Source organism: Varroa jacobsoni, unplaced genomic scaffold, assembly GCF_002532875.2.
Source record: "Varroa jacobsoni isolate VJ856 unplaced genomic scaffold, vjacob_1.0 scaffold_601, whole genome shotgun sequence".
Lineage (NCBI taxonomy): Eukaryota > Metazoa > Arthropoda > Arachnida > Mesostigmata > Varroidae > Varroa > Varroa jacobsoni.
Genome location: NW_019213503.1, coordinates 48,170 through 58,455, shown reverse-complemented (window position 1 = coordinate 58,455; position 10,286 = coordinate 48,170). Strand labels below are relative to the sequence as shown.

Below are 10,286 nucleotides of genomic sequence, written 5' to 3'. Positions count from 1 at the left end.
AGCCGAAAAAAAATATGCTTTGCAGTGATGCTGCCTCGTGATACAGATTTCGCGAAAGTCGATGGGGCAGATCGATTCCTTTGTGACATCGTAATAAGAATTCTCAAATAAACGCCGGCTGCTATACGCTTATGAATTTCCAGTCTGCATGTTTGGTCGGTGTCCCTTAAAGTATCCTTACCCTTTTTACGAAGTAGTTGTATTAAAAAACAGTCGTGTCAGTAAAATTAATAGAATATATTGCGCGATGAAACATAGTAGGATTTGCGCCATTGTCATTAGGTGTCCTATGCAAATCTGGACCCAAACATCGTGTAACTGAAGTTGCTCCGATGTCAAACATTAACCAACGTAGTCGTCTCCGAATTTCAGCTTCAGCAAAAATCAAACATTATATGACAACGCTATCGCCTAGACAGTCACCGTCGATTACATCTTGTTGTCATGTCTGTTCGTAGAAATTGCATGAGGTAGATGAAGAACAGCCATTATACAACTACTGGATGCACATCTGTGAAAAGGTATGGCATAGACACCCGTTTGACGTAACGTGTCGCGGGCTATTTGACTTGTGTGTGAGAACGGCTGCGAATATTGAGATCGTGCGCCTCTTAGCATTCTTTTCCCACCAGTGCTAGGTATACATTGAATAACAATTTATCCAGCGGCAGCGAAAAACAAGCTACAATTCGTATGGATTATGTTTCTAGGGTAATTGATATACCGTTACGTTTTAGATGCTTTCTGGCGTCCAAAGTTGACGAGCATCCGAGATTGTCTCCTCCGGTACTTGATGCTATGCTCATAATTTGACGCTTTCTTTATTTGTCATATATATTCATTGCGCAGTACTTGGTCCGAGGTTTACCACGAACATTCGTTTCTTTTATAAAACGGATCTCGCCATTTTTCCGCTCGCTTTAGCGTCTTTTCTGTCCGTGAAAGCATGTAAACTTGTGAAAATTGAACCCAGTGGCATTAAGTAATATATATATAACACTACATATATTAATGAAAACGAGTAACATTAGGGCATGGGAAAGATTTCACTATTTAGTTACGATCAAACCGAACAATACGAGTTCATAGAAAAATAGTAAACTCCACTTTTTGATACACATTTTTCTAACAATTTCAGAACACTCGGCCCTCACTCGGCTTTCCGCCAAAGCCGGCGAGACAGATTGCAACAGGTGCGCGTTGGCGATCTGCTTGATTTTCTGAATGGAAGATACACAATAGACGAGAACCGTTTTCAAGTGTCACCAAAACAGTACCTCGATCGTAACTTTGCTACTCCCATAGAATTCGTTGAAACATATTTTATTTTATATATTTTTATAACTTCGTAGAATATATTCTGCTTTAATTGATACCGTGGCATATTTGAGGAATGTTCATTGTACACGCAATTGAAAATTTTGCGCGTGAACATTTACTTATTCAGCGGACCAGCCTCGTTGATTTCGTTCGAATTACTCATTTGTACTTTATTTCACTATTCGATTGTTTCATTTAAGGATAATATGCATCGCGTCAACATAACGCAGCATTTAATTCATTGTTGAGGGACGAAATCATTGTATACACGTTTCATGCCGATTTGACTTTGATTAATTTCTGTTCACGGGTTTTTGAATACGGCCAATATAAATTACAGAAAAAAAAAACCATTCTTTGAAATGATTAGTTTTGCACAATTAGTTATGCTACTCTGGGTATCAGCAACCTGTCGCACTAAAGCTCTAGTTACGTAGAAGGGTACACGAAAGAGAGGTGCATTGGGATGCGTCTATTTTGAAAAAAAATATATATTTTGTTTACTGCTTACTATGCCTCTGCGTCCATCCGTTGCCTGCAGGTCATATACGATCCTATTTTCTAAATAAAATCCGACGATGAGTCAAATTTATGGGAGAGCCAAATTCACGATCACTGCATTAACTGCTGACATACTATGTATTGATGGTGTTTTTATTTAGACAAGTATTTACATGTAACAGCAGTTTTCTACATTGTTATTCATTCCTAGACAGGCATACAGTGCCTTAAAATAAACAAAACAGCTTGTTTCCTATATAACCATTAATTTATAGTTTAAGGACACCTTTTCTGTTGTCCTGCATCGTCGAGGCTGGGGGCCCCAACATATGAAACTGTGCCCCCTGGTGCAGAACGTCGTGAAAATCCCTAAAAGAACCATTAGGGGCAACGCAATCGCGATCATCTAAAAGGTGAACCAACTTTGAGGCCGAGTACACATGAAGTTGACCGTTAGCAATGGCAAGCAATATATATAATAATACAACGACCGAAGGCAAAGCGCACACTGACTGATTGGGAACATGCACAAAAAAATAACGTATATATTCGGTAGCGTTATATTTCTGTTGTTTACAAATAGAATGTACGACTAAAGATAATATTTTCACTGAAATTATGCGATACTGGTAAAGATAATAGGTTTGGATAAGACGTTGGAAGTTTGCACGAATTTTGATTGGGAGTAAAAGACAAAAAACGTCAAAGCTTCCCAATCCTCAATGACTTACAGATATACATATATTAATTACCATCATACAGTGTAGCACCGGATTACATAAAAATCATATTACCGTACTAAAAACCGTAGAGCAGATGGGGAGTGCAAGTTCTATGTTTTACCAGACGTTAAGCTCGAAACATAGAGATGTTCTTGTAGAATTAGAGTTTTAAATAGTGGCTCGATACACTAAGCGCATCGCTGTACATGGTGGAGTTACAACTTTGTCGTGGTCTCGAAGGTGATACCAATCATGCCAAAGATGATTTTAATGGAAGTGCGTACTGCCAACAGCCGTGATAATTGCTACATCCGATGTTGTTCTTCATTCAGTGACAATAATAAAACATGGTGGAAAACCTTCCGCAAAGCAGCATCACGATAAATTGAACTATCGTTGAGTCGAACACGGTCAATGTAATAAGGACCGAAACACGTACGGAATCGAGCTGAGACTCAGAAGACCAAATAATGCTAGAAACAGAATTAAAAACTTCATGATCATATAGACAAACAGAGATCAAACTGTTGGCCGTTTCGATTCTGGAAACATAAGAAACAAAGCAAAAACGCAATAAGAAAAATCACGTACCATGTAGTAACTGAAGTACTTAGTGGATATGGTTCGAAATAGCCTGGAATCTCGCTTATGGGAATAGCATTGATGACCTAGTCCCGTCTACGATAATTATTCGTTTAAGTAGAACACTTTTACAGCATAAGCTGGCACCACGTGATTTTTGCGACATTCGTAGGTCAAGATATTATCCATTGTATCTGAATTACTGAATACTTTACTTCCAAAAAAGAGATACAAATCTTATGACTGTCGTAGCTATTCTGTAATCATTGGCATGAAAGATTGCCGATTTAATGACGATGATTGACCTTCGATAAAACAGAGTAATAGAGATCACTAGTAAAGAAAGCCATAGCACTATTATTTAGAGGCTTCTGCGATCTTTCGAACGCCTCAGTTTATTCTGTCTATCTAGGCAACCGCCTATTATCTACCTTTGGTAGCAAACTAATCTAGCCAGGCATGTCTTTCTTTCAGCATTCGATCTGATGTCGCGACATGATTGCAAGATACGTAGCTCGTATTGAGGACCATGGGCACCGTACGATTAATTATTTTCGCTGAAAAACGAGTTCTGAAATAGCATGATAACGTCATTAAATAACTAGTAAATGCGTGTACCTTTGGCCGTAAAGATAAAGTATTCATTACTTAATTAGCTTCCGAGTAGAGATCTAAAAAAATTGTGAGTAAGCAAGATTGTTTGTTTTCTTAAAATTTGTTTGAATATCTAATACATAATGAAATATAATTAAAGGAAACAGAATTATTCCAACTTACAGTCTGTAACAGGTTCAACTAAGTAGAACACAGAAATATCAGAGCTATATTTGTACAGAGCTGCTCAGAGAAAATATCGTCAGTGGAATCCATCTATGAATTAATTTTTTCTATTTTCGTTAACATGAAATATATTTTTATAATTGTTGCCGACAGGATCATTTACTTTTAGATACGCACATCTCTGTGAATATAGATATACATATATATTCGAAGTTCTACTTGCCGAAACTGAACAAGTTTGAATGGTGGAAGGTTAAGCATCATTCATTACATTCCTATGATAATTCCAAAGCAAAATTTAAGTAATAGTTTGAAATTAAGATTACATACAAAAGTATTTCGGTTGCACATCCGGAAGACAGTTTAGAAAAAAAATATGAAGTCCAGGCGTATCTACCTATAATTATCATTGAACTGGTCATTCCCTCAAACAGAAATCCTAAAATAGATCTATCAAATGATAATATAGTTGACAAAACTCGAATATTACTAGCGTCTGGAAACATTCAGCTTACTTCGCTTCCCCGTTTCGATACAGCCTGAGCCAGATCACGTGCCTAAGGTCGTATGTGCTCCTGTCACGAATTTAGTCACGAATAGCCCCAAAAATTGAATGCACCTTGATGTTGCTGCAAGTCTGTCATACTCCAGTAGCACTTTCCAACGACTTCACCTTCACGCGGGGCTTTGCGCTGATACCCACTTAATATAAATGCCGTCTTGAGTAGATGGACAACTTAAGCCTGAATCAATTAAATACTTAGTATAAATTGAGTAATACACGCAATCAAACTTTTTCGTTGCCTGTAGATTTGTTTGTATTTCGAAGGTTCGTAAACTCGAATAGTTATCAATATATGACGTTAAGAATTAAGCCATAAAGTATAGCTACGAGTGGAATTTTAGCACAAAGAACGCAATGTTTGTTCCAACAAAGCGTCATCACGCCCTTTGTGGGTTACTATCCCCTGTAGAGCTTCTTTTCATTCTTTAGCTCTATTATGTAGAAGTATAAGACATATAGACAATGAGCTGAAGTAAGCATTCATTTCAGAAAGAAAAAATCTAAAGATCACCACTATGCGAGTAACTGTAGCGATTCTATTCGATTTTGGCTTACGTATTTAGGGGCCGATGTGTAGGATCAGAAATGATCATAGGATATTAATACATTACAGTATTAGAAGTGCCTATTGTAAACTCATGGCCACCGTAGATTAGTTTTTTGAAGTGAAGCTTACAAAAAAGTACGTGCATCTTCAGTAGAAGCACCTACACCAGCAGGTGAGAGAGACATAATAGAGGCCCTAAAAAAAAATATCAGCCAGTTTCATGTTGGGTGAAACAAGGGCTGTAAATCGATATATTGACTTATTAGTAGAATTTACTTAAACAATGTTGTCTCTAAGAATGTTTTCGCTCCTCCAGATGTGGACGTCGTGTCATCGCATCGCAGAATGATACCACAGAGAGAGACCAAACGGTTTATATAGTAGTCGGTAAATTTAATTTGCTTTTAGCAACAGGAATTTTCCTGTCCCTCCTAGTTTTCTATCCGTGCTTACTCTTGAGAGAGTGTTGTTGATTCATTCCATTATAGTTAAAATCAAATGTATTCCACGTAACGCAGGCGATGTTTTCCTAATAACCTAACGCGTGTTCTTCGTGTGGACACCGAGAAATCGTTTACGGTATGAACGGCGTTTATTTTAACTGATTCCTACCTCTAGATAACCGACGGCTCAGCAATTATAATAAACTGTACACGATTAGTCAATCATGTCGCGAGTAGTTGACGGAAATGCAGCTACAAATACAGTTCAACTAGGTCTAATGATATGGGCCAATAATGGGTTTTTAGTATCCTTTCTGTAAGGAATACACCGGCAAATCGCGTAGAAGGCTTTGTCTATACACCATCGATAACAGTTAACATAAATTGGCTAGCCACCTGGATAAACTCGCGGCATTATTATAGAGCCTATAATTATTCTAATTTTATATATATATATATATATATATATATATATATATATAAACTACGCGTCTCGAGTCACTACATTCATGTCTAACTGCTACAATGTTTCTGCTTTATAAGTGAGTTGAGAATTTTCCCGTAGTTTAACACTGAAGCAATAGACGACTCACGAGATAACCGTACCAGCCATAATCAGCCAGTCTATCGTATCGAGTGAGTCTCAAAATGTATCGCCTGTACAATCTAATATTATAAGTGGCGACATTTATATTATACGTAAACGTTACGCTTTCCATTAATCTTAATGTTAAGTGAAATGCTCAGAGTGCTATTTTCCCTCAATGCTGACGCTTGCTTCATTTGTCAATTATAAATATTAAATAGCTCTAGTTAAATGAAAAAATTAAAAAGGACATCAAATTGTATGACTCCACCAGGGATGATTAGGACAAAATTTCAATTGTGTATATTGTCAGCGGTCATTCTCTCACAGTCGTCTTTGAATACACTTTAGTATATAGGCAAGAAACAGAAAATGTTTTTGTTATGAGAACTCCAGCCATTTGTGTCACGGTTTGTATATGTTCGGTACTTGAAGGGCTCGCCCGAGCTGTTCGCACGTTATGAGAATCAACGAGTGATGCGCTGAGTTCATTATGCTGTGCTTGGCACCGATTATGAATTTCATAGTTTTCGTGTGACAGAGTAGAACAAGTATCCTTGCAGGTTGTAGAAACGTTAACAGAGCAAACAGACTTAGAAAATAATATCTACTAAAGATTTGCCAACAAAGAATACATAAGCGATATTTTAAAATTAAATTGGGCTAGTTTACTACAGAATCTTATAGCACGAAAACTATCGAGAAATGTCAAGGCAAACGAATTTCTAAGGATAACTGTTTTTTAACGGTAATGTTTTAAACGGTAACGATAATTTGAAGCTTACTTATGAGGTGTGTCATTAATAACGTGATTAATGAAGCTCAGGTTTATATTGAATTGCTGTTCCGGGACCGCATTTGTGTGTTTCTTGTTTCTGTTTTTATAATTGATTACAGGCTGTCCAGCTAGGGCGCTGGTATTGAAAAATTACAGCCGTCACGCACAGAAAAGCTTGTCTAAAGAACACACAGCTTCACCTTTTGAATCTTACATAGCAGTTTATATTAGAATATTTACGAAAAACGTACATTTATTGTCTCCTTTGTTGGTTATTCATTTGCTGATAAAACCAGTAAAATTGAAGTAATGATTGCAAACGTTGAGAAAGCCCCAGAATTCTCTGCTCGTAATTTAGAATATGAAACGATTTTTTATGATGACGACAGGTCTAGCCTTGTCCATTGTACTAGCGTACGTGTTTTAAATTTTTATTGCCTTTTTTAGAAAAAAAAATCGCGACGAACCGCCATTTTGTACGAATTTATTTTATTATTATTATTAATGTATTTTATTGAACAAATCAACTTTGTCTCGGACACTTCCAATCTTAACTTCTCAAATACATTTTGAGCATTAGGTATTCATGTTTTGCCGAGTTTTTTGTCGAGTACAGTTGATATGTTACATATGAGATAGATTATGCATTGATCATTAAGGCTCTGAATGTCCTTCGCGCATTGCGCGATACTCATGATAGATCGCTGTTTGGAGTCGCCCAGATTGGTCCACAATCCACCGAAGGGCAGCCATAGATTTAGTAGAGACGGCGTGAAGTTCTTGTGGAGAAGAATCGACTTCGACGAATAAACGGATCAGTGTTCGATAACATAGTAGTTGCTAGAATTCGGAGCACTATTTAGCCTGATGGACGCAGGTTTATATATGATAAACATGTTGGCTGTCATGATTAATACTGCATGGAATACACTAGCAGCGTTACTATCAGCTAGCAAGGCCTGTCTGTTACCAACTAATCTGAAGAGGATTTAATAGAACGGTAATCTTTTGACAATTCTAATATTTCAGGTTCGGCTATATGTGTCGGAGTAACTAGAACTTATCATACGTCGGTATAGAAAATGTGTGACTTTTTTTTTTTGAAAACATCAATCGATTATTGTGTAAAACTGTCGAGAAAAGCTATGCTTACGTTGAAAAAATCATCGGGGGTGAACTTTGCCGAGTTCAGCTCTTCCCAACGATTGTAGCCGATACCCTTTTGAAGATCCGAGCAGAAACTGCCGCTTGCCAGAACTTGAATGCGGTGTCGATATTCCTCGAGGATCGGGTAAACTTCTTTTGAGTTATTAGCCGTTAAGAAGTTATCAGTCAGAAGATCTAAGTAGGGTACAAGCTGCAAAATACTTCGCAGTAAGAAACCATAATAACACTTACATGCAGCTAGCAATATGACCATGTATCGAAACCGCTTTACTATCAGGTAAGCACAACGTATAGTACAACAAAGTATGCTTGTGGGCACGGTAAAAGATAATAACTACTTCAAGACTGCTCTACGATAGACAGCATCATCTTCCAGAGACATTTTACCCTTGATCAAATTTCGGTATTGTAGCTTGGTCATAGTTGGTCAAATTTCATGCTACTGTAGCTTTGGCAATATTTCTATATCGTTACCATATAGCTGATGACTCGATATATCATTGTTGAAAAAGTAAAAATAAACTGAATAACTTACACGAATTATGTTAAAACAAAAGCAAATCGAGATGTTTCTGTTACATTTTACGTAAAATATGTTACATTCGACTTCAGTTTCTCTCAGACTTTTCTGTTAGTTTTTTCGTATTAATATCTCTATAGAGAGTTATGGTCAATGACCCAACTGGGTATCCTCGACTCAGTCGTTTTGAACCGGAATTGTCGTTCGCAACAAATCGTGTTAGGCTTAAATCTTCCTGACCATAACTTTACAAGTTTGTTGGTTTTTAAGTAGTGGAGAAACATATGGGACCTAAAGACACCTATTTCACGACGGATGGTAGAAATGCATTCCAACTTATCCATTAATAAATAAATATATTTTTCAATCTTTGTATAATAAATATAATAAATAATAAAATAAATAAATAATACAATAATTGGACACATCATTTAACTATTTGTTAGATACATACGTTAAAAGCGTTCTTGTAACGTCGACGGTAACTATAAACCCAGACGAACGAAAACTTGTGTTTGGAGCTCGTAAGAGCACTTTTTCGAGGTTAATTTTCGAGTGCAATTATTTGTCGATCGAGTGTACAAGATTTGTGCAATACCTTGTGCAGATATACGTTAGGTTAATCTTGTGTTTTTACATAAACGACTGATTTAGATTAGTTACGTAAGAATACATAATGTGTAGTTGTCTAACGTCTATTTCTGAATTTTTCACATACACTACATTTATTAATCTACGCTTAAATATCAATTCTATGCTAACGATAAACGTTTTTTTTCTTTTTTTTATATACTACCCCATAAATGTATTAAACAGAAAATCTGGTGCTTACGAAAAGCAACCAAATATTTTGCAAGTTGGTTTTATTCTGGTGTTTGCTGTTACCAAATCGTGTCTCGTTCCCACGTATGCTACATAAACTATATGCTCTTTTCTAAAGAACTAAACATTAAAAAAGAACAAACACTTTGTAGGCTCCTTTTAGTCTGGCATATTTTTCTAAATCAGTATCCAAAATTAAACAATCGTAACCGACACACATTTGGCACGAACCTTCTCTTTGACGCTGCATGTGCCAACTAGAAAACTGAGGGGTGTAAAAGATTGCCCACTATAGTCGGAACACAAATGAGCCCCTAAAGTCGAATAGGGCCACAAAATCAAGAATAATATGCTCAAGATAACGAGTCTACTGACAGTATTGTCTGACAACATGGTTTCACAAGCAAGTTCCTACATTGGTAATTCACAATTGTGCACTGTGAATCACCGTACTAAGCACACACTGTTAAAATGTCATCGAATAACAGGAAGCCAATGGAAAGTTGCAGGAGAAGATATATGCTGTTGCTGTCGACTTATCGTTGGCGATTTCCTGCTAGTCTACCGAGATACAAGCAATCGCGCTAACGTGTTAATCTGTCCTCAGCCAGCGACAACAGAGAAGGAAAGAAAAACGTGGACCCAACCAAGAAGAGCGCTAAACACACTAAACAACATTCAGCACTTACTTATTAAGGAAGTCCTACGCCTAATTAATCTATGCCACGATTACGACTTACTAGACAAGCATCGTTGGATCATCAGGGTATGATAACAAGAATGCAATAGCTTCCTTGTAAGCAGACAACACAATATACGCAGAAATGTTACCTTGTCTTTTAGGCACTTCAAATGAATTATGAATGCATAGATCCTGAAATAGGATAACCACATAGGCTACTATAGATCAAATTATTCTTTCACTACTACAGCATAAACTCAAATGATCCTGT

The 10,286-nt window shown here is 36.9% G+C and overlaps 1 protein-coding gene across 5 annotated transcripts; it reads right to left on the bottom strand.

The window, feature by feature from the left end:
- Nucleotides 1-7,292: 7,292 nt before the first annotated feature.
- Nucleotides 7,293-10,179, bottom strand: LOC111261856 (uncharacterized). Of its 5 annotated transcripts, none has more exons than XR_002681249.2 (3): nt 10,165-10,179; nt 7,978-8,191; nt 7,293-7,664 (listed from the first exon to the last, which is right to left on the bottom strand). XR_002681249.2 is itself a non-coding variant. In XM_022835683.2 (3 exons), the coding sequence occupies exons 1-3, from the start codon at nt 10,082-10,084 to the stop codon at nt 7,479-7,481; spliced, it is 411 nt and encodes a 136-aa protein (XP_022691418.1). In that variant the 5' UTR covers nt 10,085-10,099; the 3' UTR covers nt 7,293-7,478. The 5 variants fall into 5 exon arrangements, 2 of the variants coding, with proteins under 2 accessions (XP_022691418.1, XP_022691417.1); XR_002681248.2 differs by lacking the exon at nt 10,165-10,179 and adding an exon at nt 9,565-9,948; XR_015311694.1 differs by lacking the exon at nt 10,165-10,179 and adding an exon at nt 8,966-8,980.
- Between the last annotated feature and the right edge of the window lie 107 nt (nt 10,180-10,286).

Bases quoted from the DNA above. Each gene is read 5' to 3' on its own strand.
- LOC111261856 (XM_022835682.2), bottom strand. From the start codon at position 9,726: ATGTTGTCAGACAATACTGTCAGTAGACTCGTTATCTTGAGCATATTA. The intron at 8,182-9,564 runs GTTCGTGCCAAA...AGTATTTTGCAG, and splicing joins CATGCAGCGTCAAAGAGAAG to CTTGTACCCTACTTAGATCT. The intron at 7,665-7,977 runs GTAAGCATAGCT...TCCGAATTCTAG, and splicing joins CCCCCGATGATTTTTTCAAC to CAACTACTATGTTATCGAAC.